Source organism: Phyllostomus discolor, chromosome 1 (genome assembly GCF_004126475.2).
Source record: "Phyllostomus discolor isolate MPI-MPIP mPhyDis1 chromosome 1, mPhyDis1.pri.v3, whole genome shotgun sequence".
In the NCBI taxonomy this organism is placed as follows: Eukaryota; Metazoa; Chordata; class Mammalia; order Chiroptera; family Phyllostomidae; genus Phyllostomus; species Phyllostomus discolor.
The window spans coordinates 1,288,577-1,309,759 of NC_040903.2; the positions used below are offsets into that span (position 1 = coordinate 1,288,577).

Sequence of the window (21,183 nt, forward strand, 5' to 3'; positions counted from 1 at the left end):
GAGAAACATCAATGCGTGTTTGCCTTTTATGTACCCTCCACTGGGGACCGCACCCTCCACTGGGGACCGCACCCTCCACTGGGGACCGCACCCTCCACTGGGGACCAGGGCTGCAACCCAGGTATGTGCCGTGACTGGGGATCGGACCGGCGGCCTTTCGGTTCGCAGGCTGGCACTCAGTGCACTGAGCCACAGCAGCCAGTGCTAAGCATTTTATATTTATTATTTCTAATTGCCTCAACAACCTTGGAACATAGGACCTGAGAGTGTTTTATTACAAATGAGGAAGGAAACGGAGCTGCAGAAGATGGTCGGCCTTCCCAGGGGCAGACAGTTGATTACGAGGCGGTGGTGGGGCGCTGATAGTGTCAAGTGGAGCTGTCCGTGTGGGGCGTGAAGATGCGTGCCCCGTGTCTCCAGGGGTTACTGGCGATGAGACAGCTGGAAAACATCATTCATCAGAATAAATTCCAGATGGGTTTAGGAGGAATGTTTAAAGTTGCAGAGATTGTGGAGAAAGGCAAAGTAAAATGTTTATCAGAGATAACGTCTTAAAACTTTCTTGCTGCATTTTATTAGACTTGTGCTGTGAAGGAATGTGTATTACGTTTTCTTTAAAAGCAAAACTCAGAAAAAAGGTTTTTAGACCTAAATATGCAACATGTTAAAATACTTGCTCATTAAAAAACAAGATTATAGAATGTCAAATGTGACAAAGGGTCAGTATGTATATTATTTTTCAAATTTGTAGGAATAAATACATCAAGATTTCAATGAAGAGGTAGGTGAACAAAGAAATTAACAGACCATATGGGAAATTTCTGTAAATAAAAAAATAAAGAACATTGATCCTCACCTACTAATCAGAGAAATGCCAAATAAAGCAGCCACTTCCGATCCCCCACAGCGGGGAGATTTTAGCGATACCTCCGCTTCCTTTTCAGAGTGTGTGAGCCCAAAGAGGAAGTGAACCTTCGTGCTGACCCGAACCGGGTCTGAGGCTCCCTGTGCTGTGCCCTTTGCAGCGTCAGGTCCGCCCTGCGGACGGTGGTTCGGGGACGGCACATCCCACCGTGCAGGCAGCTCCTGCTCTCGCTGCTCCGCTGGGGCGAGGCCCTGCAGCTGGGACTTCTTAAAGGGGTCACGTTTTCTGGGATGTTTATTTTATCTGTGGTGTTACAGTTAGTCAAGAGTGCTTTGCATTTTTATTGGCTTGTAAAAATATGCTATAGTTTTTAAAAAGTGTTCCGACTGTTGGGCTTTTTCAAGTGTGTCGTGCTCTTGGGGCCTGGTGAGACCTGCCTCCCGTGAGCAAACGAGGCACTGATGCCCACTTGAGGCCTGGGCTGACACCTGACGGGATGGGTCATTTCTGTCCTGGCGTCCCCGAAGAAGTCAGGCTGCAAGGCCAGGGCCCAAGGTTTTTCTAGACACAGAAGATACATACCTGGGAAGGAAGGGGTTACTCATTTTGAAACTGGGTTATGTTCAGGTTAAAAGCGCCCGTGGTGTTGAGTTGCATATTGAATGACAGGCATGGGAGGGACGGGTGTCTCGCCTGCTCCTTTGCGGAGAGTGACTGGCGTCCTCTGGGCTTCCGCTTCCCCTCCGTGGGCACACCGGGCGTGTCTCAGCCTGTGTCTGCGGGGTTTCTCCCGCACGCCCAGGGACAGACCTGCTCCCGTGTCTGGGCGCAGTCAGCTGTTGACAGCATGTGGCTCCTCCCCCTGTCCTCCAAGTTGTTCGTTCCCCAAATTGAAAAGACTTTATTTCTAAAATTTTGATCTGTAGCCTCATAATCTTAAAGTGTTAAAGCACCTGTGCATATACAGATGTTAGACAGCTCCTGTGCTTAGCCATTTTGTTCTCATTTTTAAGCAAAAGGGATGTGCAGACATTATCGGGTTTCACTCAGTCCCCAAAGGTCAAAACTTTTTAAAAACGGAGTTTATATTTGAGAGCTGTTGACCTTCATTTAGGCGAGTAAAACAATTCTAGGGAACTTTAACTACCAGAGATCTAGTTGCTCAGTGTTGATTCGTGTTAAGTAAGTCGTCTTATATGCAGGTTTTGGGAAGCCAGGGGAAGTGTTTCAGGCCCCAGCAGTCGTGCTCATGCCAGCCTGCGAGCGGGGCTTCCCGCTGAGCGCCTCCCTCCCACTCCTCAGTGGTCTCGGAACAGAGGTGTGGTTATGGCATCTCTTCCACCGGTGAGCGCGCTGTGGCGCGGTACTGAGCTTGCCTGGGGCGCGTTCCTAGGAAGTGGCAATGTCTGGGCGGGGGCCTGACCCTGACGTCTCCGGTGCCTGCCTTCTTCCCATGGATTATCACTGCGTTTCAGCAGCTGTAGGACCTGGGGCCACCCACTCGTGTACTTACTGACCACCGCCTGGCCGCCCACGGGAGACGGATTTCAGGCAGACGACAGGTGGAGGGCAGACCTATGGTAATCGCTCAGAAACCACCACGCAGACAGCGTGTCTCGTTCGGCCCGCAGACACTCGGGTGGCGGAGGGCGGGAGAGGCCGGCGGAGCCCCTGCCTAGCATGCAGGCCTCTGCCTCCGTCGTGCCTTTGCCCCGTTGCACGGCTGCCTCCCAGTTCTGTCGGTGTGGCAGCCTGAAGTGCGGGCTGCACGTTACTCAGGAGGTTGTTTCTGCGGCTAACGCTGTCTGTCCTGCTTTTCATAGCTAATAAACCGTGCCCCCAATATTGACCCATAGATTTTTCAGGGGAGACACTCATCTTAGGCTAGTGTCATTACACAGTCCCTCCTAACGCGTCTAACTGGAGCGCAGAGTGTTTTTCCCCTTATCAAAACGACATAGAATTTTCTGTACTCACATGTATCTGGTCAGCCTGTGCTTCCTGGCCGACTTAGTTGGGTCTTCCTGCAGTCTACGTACTGACACACTTAGTGCTGAGCTCTAGAATTCTCCTTTTCTTGCTTTTCTTGCTTCCTCACCTTTGGGAGTTGCACTTGCTTAAGTCTCCAAGTCTGGCCCGTTAGAGACAGATAAAGCTACTTGTGCCATGTACCGACTTTGGGGATTGACGTAATTCTTAGAAACACAAAACCCAGGTAACTCAAAACACAAAACCCAGTTTGATATGCAGATCGCCCATTTGCAGTCTGGCCTGAGGCTGAGGGTGGGTCTGGTTAGTGTGCGGCCCTGTCCCCAGAGCCTCCGCAGTCGTACGTCAGTTGTGCCTGGCTCAGGTGAGGCGACGGCTTTGCTTACAGTCAGATGCCTCTGCGGTCCACACTCAGCATCGCCAGTCAGGAATGTCAGACCTGAGCTGCATTTGTTCCTCAGTGTGTGTTGATCAAGGGCCCCTTCAGTGTCAGCCCTGTGAGTGCAGTCGTGCATCGGGCAGCCAAGCCTGCCCTCTCGGGGGCTCCATTCTAGTGGGGGAGACAGACAGTGAGTTCCTGGTCGTAAGCCTAATGACCAGCACTGGAGTGCCTCCTGTGTGTCTGAGCACACACGTGCACTAACCGTGTGAGGTGGGGCTGTTAGCCTTGCTGTTTCGTGTGCGGGGACTGAGACCCGGGGAGTTAGGCGCGTCCCCCAAGCCTGCTGAGCAGGGGTCTGGCTCCAGAGTCTGTTTCCTGAGCTTGTTGACAAATGCCCTGAGGGGAAGGAAAACCAGGACACCCAGGGTGATTTGAGAGAGCTTGGAGTGGGGGTACTTTGAATAGGGTAGTAAGGGAATGCGACCTCAAAATTTGCAGGTGAACTTTGACCTGACACCTGGCTGACAGGGAGCGAGGCACTCAGAGCAGCTGAAATCTGTTCTGGGCAGAGAGGCGCAGGTGTAAAGGCTCTAAGGTGGGAAGGAGCTGGTATGTCTGGGACAAGACCTCAGAAAGATGGCTGTGGCCGCACCTGGAGGTCCCTGCTGGCCGTGGTCAAGGTTTCAGATTTGTTACAGGGACTGCGGGGGACCACGGACTGGCGTCCAGCCGGGCGGGCACAACGGGTTGCGTCGTTGTGGGGACCGAGCTGCAGGAGGTGAAGAGTAGAGACAGGGAGACGACACCTGGGGAGGGTTCAGAGTTCTGGTGGGGGCTTGTTAGGGTTGAGTGGACCTTCCTGTATCTTTGTTTGCCTGTTCCCCAAAATGTAGATGAAGTAACACCCCGGTGCTTCAAGAAAATGGTGATGGGCTCATTTTACTCCAAAGACCTCACTCCAGCCTTAGCTCTGCCTGCGCTCTGTTCAGAGTGCCTAGCAAACACCCTCGCCACTAGGAGGTCACCTTCTTCCTTCTTTCAGCCCTAACTACCTGATGTTGCCACTTGCCTCCCCTCCTCCCTCTCCTGCCGTCCCCTACCCATAGCACTTAGCGCTTTCTAACAGACTGTGTGATCAATTTACTGCCTTGTTTACTGCCAGGCCTCTGCTGGCGTGTAAATTCCGATGGCAGAAACCTGTTTTGTGCCTGGATGTCTCCCAAGCACCCAGACTGAAGGACAGTGCCTAGCCCTGGTTGGCCCCATTGTAGGTGCTGAGCCCATGTTTGGTGGATAGATGGGGGTGGGGTCCCCAATAGCCGTAGGGACCCATCTCTGCTCCCCAGGCCTGGGTGCAGAGCCTTCTTGTGAGGGGGGGCCCTCCCTCCATCTCTGTGGTGGTATGTCTTTTGGAAGGGCTCCATTTTGATTAAGACAAACTAACAAATATATGGAATTTGAGCCACAAGTTTTTGGTCTAAATTTGTTTTTGGCCTTTTTTTCCATTTGTGGTTATTAAGACTTTCATAATTTTCCCCTTCAACTATCAGTTGGAATTTTTAAAAACTTCAGCAGTTATTTGGATATTAACATAGGTAAGTGGTAGTGATAATGAGAAATAAATTATATGAGTAATTATTTTTATAATGTTTTTGAAACCAGTTACTGCTCTCTGTATCTTTTTTTCACTTGACACTATGTTCTTCTTTTATGAAAACTAGACCATCTAAAATCTGTGTTCATGGAGGGCAAATGGAGACAACTGGGCTTGAACAAAAATAAAAAATAAAAGTGAAAAAAATAAAATCTGCGTGTTCATAATTACTTGAGAGCACAAACAGGGCCTTCAGTCTCCGTCAGCTGGCATCGTTATGTTTCAGAGACTTCGCCTTTGGCAGAGTTTTACTTAGGCTTATTCTCGTGATTTTAAGCACTTCCTGCCTAGTTCTAAAGAGGGGAACCTGGCACCACTTTCAGAAGTCTCAGAGTTGATAAAGTAGATCATCTTTCTGCCTTTGTGTGTACAGAATGTGTATTTCTCAGCACACTCAACAGTGGTGTTGTTTCGCTGTCTTTTATCATTTGTCTGCCCTGGGAGCCAATTACTTCACAAACAGGAACATTTAGTTACCGTTAGATTCTGAAAAAGCTGCCTGCTTTGGTGGTCAGCATTTAACCATCTTTACAACCCGCCAAACCTCTCCATCTTCTCCCTTCCCCCAGAAAAATAAACAAAATTAACTCAGATCCTTACTTTGTAAGGCACCTTCATGGAACGAAATTCAGTAAAACAGTACATTTTGAACGATTCCAGCAAAAGCGTAGTTAAAAAGTGAACACAGTGCAGTAATGGGAAGGCAGGAAGCAGTGCGAAGGAGCAGAGGAGAGGAAACGGCCAGCGCAGTCGCAGTCGGGGGAGGAGGTGGACTTGGGCTGCTTTCTGCTGTGGTTCGGGCCGTGGTTCGGGCCGTGGTTTGGGCCGTGGCTCGGAAGAGCAGGGCGGGGGAGTCACCGTGCTGGGCCCCACCTGTGCCGTGGTGGTTGCTTGTTAGATCGGGAAGCACCTGGGCAAGAGGACTGCTCCCGGATTCCTTCTCTGGAGTAGGGATTGCTGTTTCCTTGTGCAGTTTCTTTTTGAAAGCACTTATTTAAGAGCAAGCGATTGATTTGCTCGGGTACCATCTGAGAGTACTGGTCGCCACTTTAAATGGGGGGGAGGTAGTGCTGAGCCGGACAGAAGAGCCCGCGCCCCACTGGCTCCTGCGTCCTGTGCAGCAAGCAGTCAGCAGACGCGCTTGGCATCTGGGATGAGTGCTTTGGGTTCAGGCCCTGGCTCGGCCCTTTGTCCAGAGGCCTCAGGGGCTTGAGCGGAGTCAGTTCTGCACATGGGAGACTCTCAGTCCGCAGAGTGGCCTAGCCTGCGGAAACGGCGGCGCTCTGTGCTGGTCTCCGCAGTGGTCTCCGGTGCTGTCCCCACAGCAGCCCTGCACCGGTCACTCCTGGGTCCCTGTGCTTTCCAGTCCATTCTCTCCACTGCATCTGGGGGGTCACAGAGATGGGGGCTGCGCTCTGTCCCCCTTTCTCCTTTCTCCCAAGGTGCTGTCAGCCACATTGTCGCTTTTGATCACTAGTTTAGGGAGGCGTCGGGTTGGCCAAAAAGTTTGTTTTTTTTTTTCCTGTGTGATGGCTCTAGTAGTGCTTATTTGTCCTTAACTTCATTCAGAAAATTTTTTGCTAGATTGTATTGTGACAGCTGTCATATCAGCGTGCATTTAAAAAAACATCAAAATGAGTGAATTTTTGTGTACCCATTTTGATATTGAAGATGGAAGAAAATATATAACATTTTCAGCATACCATGCTTTCTTATTTTAAGAAAGGTAAAAGTGCAGCTGAAATGCAAAACAAGATCTGTGCGCTGTGTGGAGAAGGTGCTGTGCCGGATCGAATGTGTCAGAAGTGGTTTGCAGAGTTTCCTGCTGGAGACTTCCCACTGGACGGTGCTCCACGGTCGGGTGGACCAGTCGAGGTTGATAGCGATCACATCGAGATGTTAATTGAGAACAGTCAGCATTCTACCACGTGGCATAGCCAGCATACTTAGAACATCCACATCAAAGTTATTGGTGAAAATGAAAAACATTTTTACTTTATAAAGGAGGATTTCACACATGTTGAAGTGATCCAGTGGAGTGAGTGGGGCAAACCACTGACCCCTGGCACAGTGGCCTGACCACGGCCCGTTCCTGACCCTTGGCCTGGAGAGCCCTCTCGTCAGCACAAGGACCCTGTTCTTGTGAGAAGCACCTCAGAGTGCAGCCTCCACAGCCCAGGCTTCCCTCCACACTGCTCTCCACTCGCGGCCGTGCCGCTTCAGGCAGGTGACTGGGGTCTCCGATAACACACCGGGGATGGGGGTGGGGTCGGTTAGAATGCCGTAGGTAAAAGGACTACAGCAGCAGGTATGTGGCTGCATGTAAAAACTTAATACAATGGGGAGGATTAGGCTGGGAACCTGTTAACTAACCCTTTGTCCTAAAGCAGAGAGGAAGAAAGAGGACCGACCAGATAATCATGTCCTAATTAAAAGCCTCTGGGTGACAAGGCTGGGAAGCATAGCCGTGGTTCAACTTTACTTTTTTTCTTTCACTCTTTTTTTTTAATTATTGATTGATTTTTAGAGAGAAGAAGGGGGGAGGGAGAGAAAGAGACATTGATTTGTTGTTCTATGTATTTATGCATTCATTTGTTACTTCTTGTGTGTGCCCTGACTGAGAATTGAACCTGCAGCCTTAGTGTATGGGGTGGTGCTCTAACTAGCTGAGCTCCCCAGCAAGGACTCCCTTTTTTCCCTCTGTTGAGCTTGCTGGGACATGGGGTGGCCAGAGGTGGTACGCAGTGGAGTCGAGGGCAGGTGCTCTGGAGCCAGGCCATCTGAGCTCAGACCCCAGCAACCCACTGCTCGCGGTGGGACTGGTTTGGCCGCCATTTCCTTATCTGCAGAAAAAAGTGAGTTCGTGCATGTAAAAATGAATTCCCAGTGCGTATTTACCCCACAGTATACAGGGACTATTTTAAAGGGGACCTTGGAGCATTTTCATTTATAAGAGACCATCTGGAGAGACAGGAATAGAAGTGATCCGATCAGCGGGATTAAAGGCTTCCACCGAGCTCGGCGTCCCCAGCGGGGTGCGCTCCGTCCGCCGGACGCCCTGTGGAGGAAACCTAGGCGGGGGTGTCTGTCCCGCAGCCGTGCGGAGCGGGCTCGGAGTGTGCGCAGCGAGGGTTCTGACGCACGGCGGTGCGCTCCCCTCAATCCAGGAGGGGGCGCTCCACTGCTGGCTCCCTCCTGCCCGCTGAGAAGGCGTCTGTTCCCCTCCGTGGACGGCACGGCGCCCGGTCCAGAATGGCAGGGTTCTGAGCGTTGGCGATGGATTGATGAATTTATGCATTTCTGGCCGGGCGTCCAAGGCCCCCTGCTTTCCCTCCTGAGGCGCCGGGCAGGGGTGGGCTGCCACCGCGGTGCTGTTCCTCGGCTCTTCGCGTCGCACCCCCGAGCCTGGCTGAAGTCTCGTCGCCCTTTAGAGAGAGACAAGAACCACGTGATTTCACTCACTCACACGTGGAATCTAACAAGTAAATGAGCAGAAAAAGGAAAAAATTCACAGACACAGAGGCGGCTGCCAGGGAAGAAGGGGCAGTGGCATGGGCGGAAAAGGTGTAGGGAGTAAGAAATACAGGGGAGTCGTGAGGAGGTGAGGCACAGCCTAGGGGATACAGTAAAAACAGGGGAATAGCCGTGTGGTGCCGGGCGGGGGCTCGACGGAGGGGTGATCACTGCTTAAGGTGTGTGACTGACTGTCTGACCGCTGTGCTGTGCGCCGGAGACTGGCATAATGTTGCATGTCAACTGTTCTTGAAAAAGAAATTTTAAAAATCTCGTTACTCTTTCCAGCAAAGGCTCCGCTTTTTCAAAGCTTTTTTCTGGCTGTGTTGATGTCAAATGGACCAAACGGCAGTGTATTTAAAGCACGCAACACGCTGATTTGATAGGTGTGTGTGTGGTGATGTGATTCCCGCAATCAGGTTAGTGGGTGTGTCCAGCCCCTTCTCTTGGTTTCCCTTTCTGGGTGAGTTGTCCTTCTGTTTCATCGAGTCTCGTTTCAGTGGAACAATGGGTGCAGCTTCATTCCCGATGTGAACCTCACAGAGTCCTTCTGGAGAAGTGGGGTGTCCCCTGCAGCAGTAGGCTCCCTACTTGAAGAACAGACCGAGTGCCTGTCAAGCCCCTGCTGTGTGTAAAACTCCGCAGGGCTCGCTGACAAAACATGGGTCAGACAGCAAGTGCCCTCGTTCTTCCTGGCCCTCCTACTGGCGATGGAGCGAGCGCATACGCTCCTGGTTTGGTCCTGTGTGAGAATGGCTGAGGAGGGGTGAGAATAAAGCGTCTCGGGGCAGGGAGTATTTGGGTCGGGTCCTGAGAGTGAGTGGGGCGGAAAGGTTCGGGGGAGAGACTGACGGGCCCCCCTGTGGAGGAGGGGGCTGTCGAGGGCCCTCGCTGTGCTGCCCCTTCCGGGCTGCTGCCTTTCCAGCTCAGTAGCTGTTCATTCCCCAGCTGACTGCCACTTGCCCCAAGCTACCTGGGAGCAGCTGCTTAGCTCCAAGAACATCCTTATGTGAAGCTTTCCAGATGGCCCCCAGGACGCCGTCTGCCCGCGCTGGAGACCACAGGGCCAGATCAGCCTGCCGGCAGCGGGGCTCCCTCCGCCCGAGGGCGAGCCTGGGCCAGGGCTCGCCCCCGCTGCGGGCGATTTGCAGGCATCTTGGGGGCTCCTTGACATGTAGCGCACCACCTCAGCCAGTCTTTGTGTGCCGTCCTCCCTGTATTCATGTCTGCGTCCAAATCGCCCCTGCTTGTAGTGCCATCAGTCATACTGGTCTAGGGCGAAGCCCCGTTTGCAAGTAAGGTCACATCCTGAGGTGCTGGGGGTTTGCTCTTCAACGTGAATGTTTAGAGACACAGTTCATCCCGTAACACCGCCTGTCTGTTCTTTCTGCACCCGCGCCCCCCCTCCCCCGCCCATGCACACAGTTTCCCTGCCAGCGGATAGATTTCTGTCGTGGCACCCTGAGTCTGCGCACATTCATTTGTCTGCTGTCTCCTGCCAGTGCTGTAATTTTTGTCTCTGGTGCCTCGCACGCCATGTGCAAAACAGCTCTGTGGAGATGCACGGGGCACCAGGAGTTACTAGAAAAAAGGGGGGATGGATACTGCAGGGCTCCCACTCTTTTCTCGTTCTCCTGTTGACGAGTGCCAGAGGCTGTCTGGAGTTGGGCGGCAGGTGGCCTGGGACGCCAGCAGAGGCCACCACTCCCATTGAGCGTGTGTGATGTGTCCTGGTCTATTCTCCGTGGCACAGTAATTCACGGTCGCGTGGCAGTTGGTGCCTGACTGAGAGGTGTTCTGAGAGGGTTTAGCAACTGACGAAACCTTCTGCGTTTCCTAGCAGATGCCCTGCCCAGAGCATCCCTGTCGGAGCCACCTTCTTGTTCCGGCTGCGGTTTGAGTGTTCTGCCTTTAGGGGTTTAGGAGTAAATCATGCGAGTAGTTGAAATAGTTAGCTATGAGCCAAGTGTCTGCGCCAGAAGGAAAACGCTAAGAAATAGTGGAATCTGCCCTAAAGCTTTAGAATAAGCTCATTAGGTAGGTATTTTAGGCAAACATTTGTCTGGTTCCTGTTGTGAGGCTTAGTTACATGGTAGTGAGGACGGATCCTCTTGGGGCCGCACTGCATGCCCTTGCTAGGAGAGCACATGTCAGGTGCCCTTCGTCAGTTCCAGGTTGGTCAGCGGCATACTAGGCAGAGCCGCGTCCTCTGGGACGCTAGAAAAGAGGGGATGCTAATCCGAAGAGCCTTTCATCCTAGAGTTAGTGATGCCTGTCTGGAAGAACCTGCCGAAATGAGTTCACCTGAGGGCAGGCTGAGACCAGAGGATGGGCGGTCTGGAGGCACTTTATTCTGAGGGCAGTTCAGACGCAAGAGTACCTGGTGTGGTGGAGCCTGCTCTGTCCTTCACCCGCACCGACAGTGAGCGCTCACGGCCAGTCCTGATTGCTCCCGTCAACCCTTGCTCTCCCTCCGCACCGTGCAGGGTCCTGCCATTTTATCCGCAAATACTTCTGTAAGTGTCTAATATGACTGTAATAACATCACGCCTAAGAGCTTTGACAGTCATTTCTTGATGCCATCCAAGTCTAGTTAGTGTTCAAATTTCTGATTGTCTCAAATTTCATTTTAAGGTTTTCATTTTACAGTTTGTTTGCATCTCTCAATGCAAGGCCCTTCTATCGACTGTCAGGTGTTAAGCAGGGAGTGACAGCCGTGGTTTTGAACTGCTTCTCTGTGGAGAAGGGACTGGGGCGGGAGTCACTGGCGGCTGTCACTGCCCAGGAGGTGAGTGGTCATTATCTAGCATAGACGGTGTGGGCAGAATGGAGACGGGGCTGGACGTGAGGGGCCTCACGGCAGGGCGGGCTTCTCTGCTGTGGTTCACCCGGACTGCTGGGTTCTACTGGGCGTGTATGTCTGAAAGGATTGCTCCCAGAGATCTCACTGGTTTAGGTATCGGCATGCTAAGATTCGTGAAATCTTGAGATTTTTACACAGGTAAAATTATAGCAATTTATAGAATATTGAGTGAGACAGAGAAACATCAATCCATACTTCATAAATCAATTTATTCAAGTTTATAGTTTATTTGCCATGATATTATCTTGTCTGTGTGTGATTATGATAATATGGATAAGATTATACAATAGGAAATTATATAGTTTTCATTTAAACATGTTATGATCTCTTATGTATATGAGGCTAAAGAATCTTCATAGTTTTATAATATTGTATTGGATGTCAATATTTATGACAACCATCCATGTATTAAACATTATTTATTACTACTCTTAAAGTTAAGTTGGCAAAAGTGCTTTTTTTTTTGTAACAAGACAAAGGCTACTTTTTATTTATTTCCAGATGGATTTCATCTTTTATTTGGCATGGCAGAAAGTAAAAATGTTGTTCTTTGAGATTTATTTTTATTTTTTCAAAGATTTTATTTATTTATTTTTAGACAGAGGGGAAGGGAAGGAAAGAGAGAAACATCAACATGTGGCTGCCTCTAGCATGCGCGGCCCCCCCACCCCGGGGACCTGGTCTGAAACCCAGGCATGTGCCCTGACTGGAATCCAACTGGCGACCCTTTGGTTCAAAGTCTGGTGCTCAATCCACTGAGCCACACCAGCCAGGGCGCGCTTTGAGATTTATTAATCAGAATGTTCCTAGGCCAGATATGGAATCCATTCTATTTTTTCAGATAAAAAATAAACCTACTCAGATGTAAAAATAACCTTAGGATGGGGCAAAAAAGTAGGTTTATCATTGTAAGTACATGAAACACAAGAGTTTATTCTTGTATCATTATTTGTTAATTATTGTATTATTTTTAATACAGACAGTTGTAAACCTTTTGCCCCACCCTGTATTGAAAGCCTGAATCTGGGTTGGTTTCTCTTCCTCCCTCCCTTCCTTTATTACTGTTTACATTCAGCGTTACTCTGTATTAGTTTCAGGTGTGCAGTGTAGCGGTCGGACAGTCATGTATTTTATAGAGTAGTCCCTCAGTACTTTAAGTACCACCTGGCCCCACACACAGAGAATTTTGTATATCTGTGTGTTTCCATTTAAAAAATTGGATTTGTAACTTTGTAGAGGTTTTCCTTGGAAAAATTTGCTGTCTTAAAACTGACAAAAAAAAAAACAAGTATAGGTTTTGTGCTTTAAAAATGGAATTGTGTTTCTTTTTGATTATCGCGTTCAGAATATGTATGCTTTGTGGTTTATGTTTACAGACTTCCTTGTTGGAGGACTGGAATGCGTGCGTGCCTGGCTGGCAGCCCACTCACGGGGCAGTGGGTAGTAAACAGAGCGCTGCTTCCGCCTCATCTGTGACGCGCTGCGTTCACAAGGGCTGTCTGCTCCCATTCAGCTCTGGGAGCCGGGGAGCAACAATGGTTGCCTCTTAAATGTCCCTCTGCCCCTATTCATGGACAAAACAGCTTAAAATTGGGACTCCTTTAGTAATAGAGAAATTACTAACTGTATAGCCTTTTTGTCTTTTTTAAAAAATGAAGTAGAACATTTTTATCGAGTTCAAAATGTTCAGCTTCACTTAACATCTAGTGAAATGTCCGACACCCATTATTATTTTGTCCTTGGGTCGTTTAGAGCAGGGGTGCCAGACTCAGCACTGGGCGTCACATCAGCCTTGCGGCTGCCTTCAAAGGGCTGAATGTAATTTCAGCTCCTTAACAGTTAAGGAGTAGTTACATTTATGCAGTCCTAAAAGTATCTTGGCCCTTTGAAGGCAACCACAAGGCTGATGTGGCCCCTGGCAAACATGAGTTTGACTCCCCTGTTTTAGAAGAAACTAGGTTAAAGCAAACAGACTAACTAAAAATTTTAAAGGAAATGTTTAGAGTACTCTTAAAGACTATTAACAGTACTCTTAAAGACTACACTGGGGTCATTGGTTCATTTCTTCAGTGTTGACTTTTAGTCCCTTACTGTTTGCGTGCTTTGCCTTTCAGTGCTTGAAATAGTGTCATTTTCAGTGTGCTGTTACTTCTGTCATGACTTTAGGTTTCAGAAGGGCAATATCCAAATTGATTTAAGAAAAAAAGTTTTGCCCTGGCTGGTGTGGCTCCATGGATTGAGTGCTGGCCTGAGAACTAAAGGGTCGCTGGTTCGATTCCCAGTCAGGGCACATGCCTGGGCGCACGAGAGGCAAACACACACTGATGCTTCTCTCCCTCACTTCCCCCTCCCTTTCTCTACAAATACATAAATAAATATTTTTAAAAATAAACATAAAATTAAATTAAAAAGTTTTCTTAAACGGATTCTTTGGCTGTTGGTACTACAAAATATTTTTGATACAAATAAACTATTCTTTAAAGCTGAATTGTGGCCCAAGTTCAGTGTCACTGATGTCACATGGGAGCTCGTGAGACATGCAGAGTCTCAGGCCCCTCCCAGACCCACTGGCTCTGAGTTTGTGTTTTAATACGACCCCCAGGTGATTTACAGGGCAGAGCACAAGGAAGTTTACAGATTTTTGTATGGAAAATAATACAATAATCAAACAGTAATGCAAGAATAAAGTGTGTTTCATGTACTCACAACTATGAACCTACTTTTCCCTGCCCTCTGTATGCACATTAAAAAGCTGACCATGCCAGCCCCAGATTTCCAGGGCCTCCTGTTCAAGGCCGGTCTTTGCCCCGTGCCCCTCATTCCCTTCCTTCCTCTGGGGACACCCCTCCCTCGTCCACCGCCCCGTCTGCTGCCACCCACTGTCGTCATTATCACTTGAAGTACGGCTTAGAGGTTAAGAAGAAAAGCTCTGTAGCCAGACGGCGTCCGTGGAACGCCGGCCCTGTTACTTCCCGTTTCTGAACCCTCACCCCCGCTCCTCTCGGTGAGTCCGGCTCCCCCACAGCGAGGACCGCATCGAATTGACTTGTGTGCCAGCACGGGCACTAGACACAACAGATGCTCAGCGTGCGTGGTGTGGGCGTCGTCGCAGCTGTGCTTCAGGGTGGCGTGGAAACAGCGGCCATGGGGCTGCCCGCACGATGACGAGGAAGTGCTCTCAGAGGTGTGGCCGTGAAGGATGAGTGTGATTCGTGATGTTTGGGCACCGCTGCAAATGAGATACTGGGATTGAAAAGAGTGTAAAGGAAGTAGATGGCCAGACTTTTAGATTTGTGCCCTTTGTGTATTGTTTAGGTTGTTTACAGAGCAGGGCATGTTGATCTTTGCAGACCGACTGTTGAACCGAGCAGGTGGTGGTGACGAGGGTCATTTCTTTGTGTGGATGGTGTGTGAGCAGCTTCTCTCCTGTTGATCTCTGTGGGGAATCCTTTGCAGAGTCACTGCCGATACTTTTCAGGGGAAACACTGTAAATTAGCTTTCTCCAGAAGGGAACTATGCTGCTGTTAGCAGATCCTATTGGTGTGGGACAGTGGCCTGACTTTAAACTATCTTGTCAGATTTTTACTGTCTAGTTCTTCAGGTTGTCAGAGGACTGAATAGCTTTGGTAGACTGTTCCTCTGTTGTCTGCTGAAGAACAGTGGCAAGGACAAGAATGTCATCAGCTGGTGGGAGGGCACGAGAAGGCTGGTCAGCCCTGTGACCGAGGCCACAGAGAAGCCGCACACGTCATGCCTCGGACCGGTCAGTCGGTCAGAGCGTCCTCACGCTGAAGATGCGTGCATTTGTCAGGCTGACGTGCTGTTCGTGAGATGCTGTTGCGCATTGATTCAGACAACAATGCTTTCTTTCATTTTGGTTCCCTAGGGGCCCGGAAAGCTTGTGCAATGAATGGTGATACTCAGGCCGCAGTGGTGACCTCACCGCCCCCGACCACAGCCCCTCACAAAGAGAGGTACTTCGACAGGGTGGACGAGAACAACCCAGAATACCTGCGAGAGAGGAACATGGCGCCTGACCTTCGCCAGGACTTCAACATGATGGAGCAGAAGAAGAGGGTGTCCATGATTCTGCAGAGCCCCGTAAGAGCAGCTTCTTCCCCATGCGCCTCAGCTCCTGCGCGCTGTCGTGTGTGCTGTGGTCCCGCCTCCTGCACGGGTGCCACTGATGAGAGAGTCCAGTTCAGTTCCCGTGATGGGACACAGTACGGGGAAAATCTTGCCCTGGCCAGTGTGGCTCAGTTGGTTGGGTGTTGTCCTGTAAACTGAAGTCTCCTGGGTTCAATTCCCGGTCAGGGCGCGGGGCCCCTCATTGTGGGTTCAGTCCTCGGTTGAAGTATGTGTAAGAGGCAGCCAGTGTTTCTCTCTCTCATTGCTGTTTCTCTCCCTCTCTCGCTCTGTCCCTTCCCCTCTCTCTAAAATCAATCAGCATGTCCTCAGGTGAGGATTAAAAAAAAATAAAAGGAAACATCTTGTGTCATAAAGGATAACAGGTGTTTGTCATTTTCACTTTTACTGCTTCTCCAGCGAGTATTTATTGAAGCCTTTTAACAATCACTGATTCCTCCACAATACCCAGGTTGGTGCTGGGCACTTGGTAGGCCTCAGCAGTGCTTGGTTTACTGGTTGATCGGCATCTTGAATGACAGTCACACCCAACAAAGTGCCTTCTGGTTGCATCTCTAGATAAAGGAGTGCTGTCGTTTTATTTTTTATGTGCACACTGCTGCCCTGCTTGTCTTATGCTGCTGATCTAGTGTTACTTTACTCCCTTAATATTTTGGAGGGCCATTGGCAGATAGTCAATGAATTTATTATTATTTGTCATCTCTTATGTGCTGTTCAAGGAACTGGCCTCTAACTCTAGATTTACTTGTTGGCTGTTACTACTATTCACGTATTACTGAGGTGTGACACACAGAAATGCACAGGTCTTAAGTGGACAGACAGGTTGGTGAATTTTGACAGATGTGTAACCCCCCTGCAAGCACCAGATCAAGGCTCAGACTTTGCATTCTAGCTGAAGGAGACATAGTAAGGAGCAAACAGACACACTACCAGAAACAGCTGGATGCTTAGCTGCATGTGACTTGGTTAGGACTGGCCTCTCTGAGGAAGGAAGGGTGAATCTGAGCTCTGAAGAAGCTGGTGGCTGTACAGGGTCCTGGGGAGGGGCATTTCGGGTTGAGGGAGGGGCCCAGGTGCATTCCTAGGACAGGGGTGAGCTTGGGCTCCCGTGTATTGGAGCGCAGGAGGGACAGGGAGGAGGTGCACTGGGCTGGGGAGGGAGAAGGGAGCAGGTCCTGGGAGGGCGGGGAAGCTCAGATCAGGGGTTCCTTTTGCATTCAGAGTACGACAGAACCACTGGTGGGCTGCAGACAGGAAAGACGCGATTGAGGTTTCATAGAATTCAGTCTGGGTTTGATGTAGAGAGGGCATCCGTGGGGCAAGGGAGAAGGCTGTCTTCCAAGCCAGAGGTGATGGTGGCTTGGGCCAGGCTGCAACTATAGAGGTGGAGAGAGGTAGATTCCTCGAGTTTCATTTTTAATGTGGGATAAACAGCAGGAAGAGGTGAGAGGCAACAAAAGAATCGGGATACCATCTAGACTTGGCTTGAGCAGTTTTCCTACGTAAAAGCAACAAGAAACTAAGTAAAAATTATTGGGGATACAGTGAAGCAACTAAACTTTCAGCACCCAGTATGTGTTAGGTACTGGGGATTCAAGGACAGCGAAGCCCCCGGCCCCCAGTTACCCATCTCAGTGCAGCCTGGGACCCTGCATTAGGGGGAGATGGGTGAAGCTGGGCTTACTTCAGAGGAATGCCCCTGGAGCTGGCATCTTGGTTTTAGGAAGGAGTGGGAAGGCCTCCCCGCGCACACAGGTGCCGATGGTTGGATGGATGTGAGGGGACCTGGACTGTTCTCCGTGACATTGGCTGGTGGAGTCCTCTGCCGAGAACGGGCACATGAGCGGGTGGGGGGTGGGCAAAGGGAGTCGAGCATGGTTGTGCGGTTGGTGTGGGGGTGCACTCAGGTGAGTGGTCCAGAGTGTATGGTGAGACAACGCAGCCTGGCCTTGCTGCTTTTCTCCAGCTGCCTTCAGCATGGCAGGTCGGGGGGTGAACACTGGATTCAGCCAGGGCTTGGATTTTGCCAGAGGAAATGGTGGAAAGGAGAGAGTTCAGGGGACAGCAAGGGAATGACTCTAGTGTTCAGCCAAGGGTCTCAGGGTGAGGGAGGTCAGGGCACAGGGGAGGTCCGGGACAGTGAGAAGGTTTTAGGGTAACCGTGGTGTTGAAGGAAGAGGGAGTGGATGCCAGAAGGGGCTCTTTGGAGAGCACATGCTTGGCTCTGAGATCGGAGAGGGGCACGGTTACGAGGAGTGAGCAGGTCGGGGGCTGTCCGCAGAAGCAGGGGGCTGGGATGAGTTGGGTGACGGGTCACTGGAGGAGAGGCAGTCAGGAAGTCGAGAGGTGAGAATGTGGGTGTTGAACCAGCAGGGGCTAGGACCCTAGAAGCACGCAAGGTCATCGGCTGGTGACTGCAGGTGGAGCCCCTCTGGGGTCCAGATGAGTGGCTCGGGCCCTCACTGGTCTCTGCCGTGCGTAGCTCCTTCCTGCACACGCGGGTCCTCTGGGATGCTGTGGATGCAGAGGGCGCCCGCGCAGTCCCCGTGTGCGTGTGCGTGTGCGTGTGTTGCCCTCACTGAGCTCTACGTCCCTGGATCGCAAGGACCACCTGTCCTGTGTTGAACAGTGTGTGTATATTCAGTTACAGTGTCATGGTGGAGTGTGTGTAGGACATTGGCGGTGTATGTTCAATTGATTTGTATATGGATTTGGAAACCATAGAAATAGATTGATTTTTCAGATTGAGGGCCCACAAGGGCAAGGAGCTGTTTAATTCAGTTTCTGTGTCCCCTGTACCCCTTCATACTCTGTGAGGTTAGCAGGGCCCCTGCCGCAGTCCGGCCGCAACGGGGTCCAGGGTTCCTGAAAGGTGGGTAAGGCGTCGGCGACGGGAGACAGATGACAGCATGCCTCAGAGGACGGTGATGCTCTCTTCCGTTTATTGCAAGTACAAGCAGGTTTTTATGCTTTCATTTTTGGTAGTGATTAACATTTGCGATTAGGTGAAGCAGGAAAAAATTAATACAAAGGTAACCAGGAAAAATACAAAAGTTTCCATAGATTCAATTATATTAAACAGAGATTGTTTTGACCAGGAGAGCCATAAATCAGACAATTAGAGATAGCTGTACGTACAGAGTTTGAATGTCTTATTATTTATTAAAGTTCTCAGAATTTGTCATCTGACTCCCTGGTAACTGTTTCTATGTGCTTAGTTTGTAATAGCTAACCAGCTTTTCTTATTTCTTTGCCTGTCTAATTCTACTTGATGTATATTCCTATTCAAGGTAAAGGCGGGGCTGTTACTCCAACAACTTTTAGACATTCAGGGGCTATTTCATTAGAGGAGATTTTGTTCTCTGGTCAAGAAATTATTTTGTACAACTTCATTGGAATTATGCGAATCAATAAACCTGAAATACAGGTGTCTGACAATCCCACCACCTTTTGATCACCAAAACAAACATGTAAGGAGAGATAGACAGGAAATCCAGCTACAATAAACTCTTTTTATTTCTTAATTAATAAACACCAGGGAGGTCTGCTTCGAGCTAGCCTTTCCATGAAATTTAGACTATTATAAGGCACTTGGACTCCATCCTTATTGACCATTCTAATGCCACCCTCATTACATGCTCCTGTATAAGGCAATGGGGGATCTGGAACCCTCTGGAGACCATTAGCTCCTCTTGGGGGATACTGTAATTGGCCATTAATCCAATATGCTACCCAGGGGTATCCCTGGGCTGTGGGTAGGGGTCTATACAGTTCTTTCTTGTTTTCTAGAAAGACTCTTTGTGTATCTATGGGTAAGGAACAGGCGTGGGAAGCCTGCCAATAATTCAGCCTGTTATAACTGATTCATGAATTCTTTTATGGGAACATTTGGGGATAATTTCTTACTCGGGTTTATAAACACCTTGTTTAAAACAATCTGGGCATGATTCAATATTCTAGGGAGAACTAGTTGTCCCTTCAGAATTTCTCTCAAAGTTAATCGTTGACTCACTTTGAGACTTTTTTCCTCATGGCCTGTTCTTATGGGAATCAGGGTACAAAGTAAGACCATGATCAATGTTAGCAAAGAAATTATTAAGAGCAATCCCCAGGAAAATTACCGCCCCCCTTTGTATGCCACTCTCTCTTCCAGGAAGATGGATTCCTTGAATTCCCTCTTTCCACTTTCGGACCTTGTCAGAAAACATGGTTGGAAGAGGGCGTGGCAGCCCCTATCTTTGTATCTCTTTAGTTGTAGCTCTGCCCCTCTCCCTGTATCAGTGCAGTGGGCATTGTCATCAGAGAGGGCCCCCTGACCATGTTTTGGGGACAGCGGTTTCTTCTGGTTTCTTCCTTGCAGTCGAAGCCGCTGTTAGCTTTTCCCTCTCTCCTTGACAACCTCGGAATGTGATGTAGGACGTTATGTAGCATGATGTGGCTGTGCTACTGGGGAGACCCTAGTTAGGGGGCTCCTTCTCCTTGGTTCTTGCCTTGCTCACAGGAGAGTTCAGACGAGAGACAAACACGTGTGATGGAGCGAGAGAGCGAGTCTATTTATGAAACACGAGAGCACAAAGCCGCCAGTAGGCACCCGCCAGTCCGAATGCCCCACGTGCAGAGGAACTGCAGTTGTCAGTAAGTTTGTTCTGTGCACTGGAGCAGCTGGCTGCAAGCGGGCACTCAGCTGATCTGAGTGCGTCCACTATTGGGGCTCAGGGGTAGTATACTTGAGTCAGCTTCTAGGTCCCCTCCTCCTTCCCTTCTGGACCTTAGGATCAGAGCACAGTTTTAAAGGTTTTCTTTCCCAGCTGGTGGAAACAATACGTACGGAATTTCAAGGGCTCTCCTCCTGCACTGCCGAATCAGCAGTGAGACACGCCTCCTTTCTGCTCCTCGCCTCTTGTGTTCGGCTCTCCAGTGTGCCCTGCTGGACAGGGGCCCTGCCTTGTCTCCGCTGGGGCTGCTCCCTAGCAGGACGGAGGGGCTCCTGGCTCTTGGCACGCCTTCATGCCATCAGGTTAACACCAGTGCATTTGCTTTTGCACACTTCCCTCCAGCTGACTTAGTCTGACCCTGGGAGAAACTAGAAATGCTTTTAGTATAAAATCACCCAGAAGCCCTTGGAGTACTTCAGATTTGGATAATTGGTGAGCTCGCACTCTCACATGAAATATTATTTACAATTCCCTGACAGGATTTATTTCTTCCTAGGCTATGTGATAAGGTGTTATCATGCAGTTCAGGGAAACTGTACGTTATGTGTGTAGTTTCAGTGGTGACTTCACGTTCAAGTCACCATCGACCTAACTTGGCCTTTCTGCCTAAGGTAGGGTTGTTGATAAAGGGTGAGTGTGTCAAGGTTTCTTTTTCAACTTTAAATAATTTCAACAAATGTATTATGAAGCAAATATTGATAAGTACAAAGTAGAACATGACAATTACTGGTAATTCTATCATTGAGCATTACAATGAACATTTTGATGTATTACTTTTAGTCTTTTCTGTGTTTACATGTGTATTTGCTCTTATAAAACCAGTTATATTGCTTTTTTAAAAAAGATTTTATGTATTTGTATTTAGAGAGAGGGGAAGAGAAGGAGAAAGAGAGGAGAGAAACATCACTGTGGGGTTGCCTCTCACATGGCCCCCACTGGGGACCTGGCCCACAACCCAGGCATGTGCCCTGACTGGGAATCGAACCGGAGACCCTTTGGTTTGCAGACCGGCACTTGATCCATTGAGGCACAGCAGCCAGGGCTTTTAGTCTTTC

The 21,183-nt window shown here is 49.6% G+C and overlaps 1 protein-coding gene across 11 annotated transcripts in view; it reads left to right on the forward strand.

Moving 5' to 3' along the window:
- Positions 1-21,183, forward strand: part of ADD1 (adducin 1) — a 75,631-nt gene that overhangs the window by 19,251 nt on the left and 35,197 nt on the right. For all 11 annotated transcript variants that reach the window (XM_036018189.1, XM_028503811.2, XM_028503812.2 and 8 more), the window contains one exon: positions 15,154-15,368. In XM_036018189.1, the coding sequence (XP_035874082.1) occupies positions 15,174-15,368 (195 nt within the window). In that variant the 5' untranslated portion in view covers positions 15,154-15,173. Of the gene's footprint in view, positions 1-15,153; positions 15,369-21,183 lie in introns of those variants that run through there.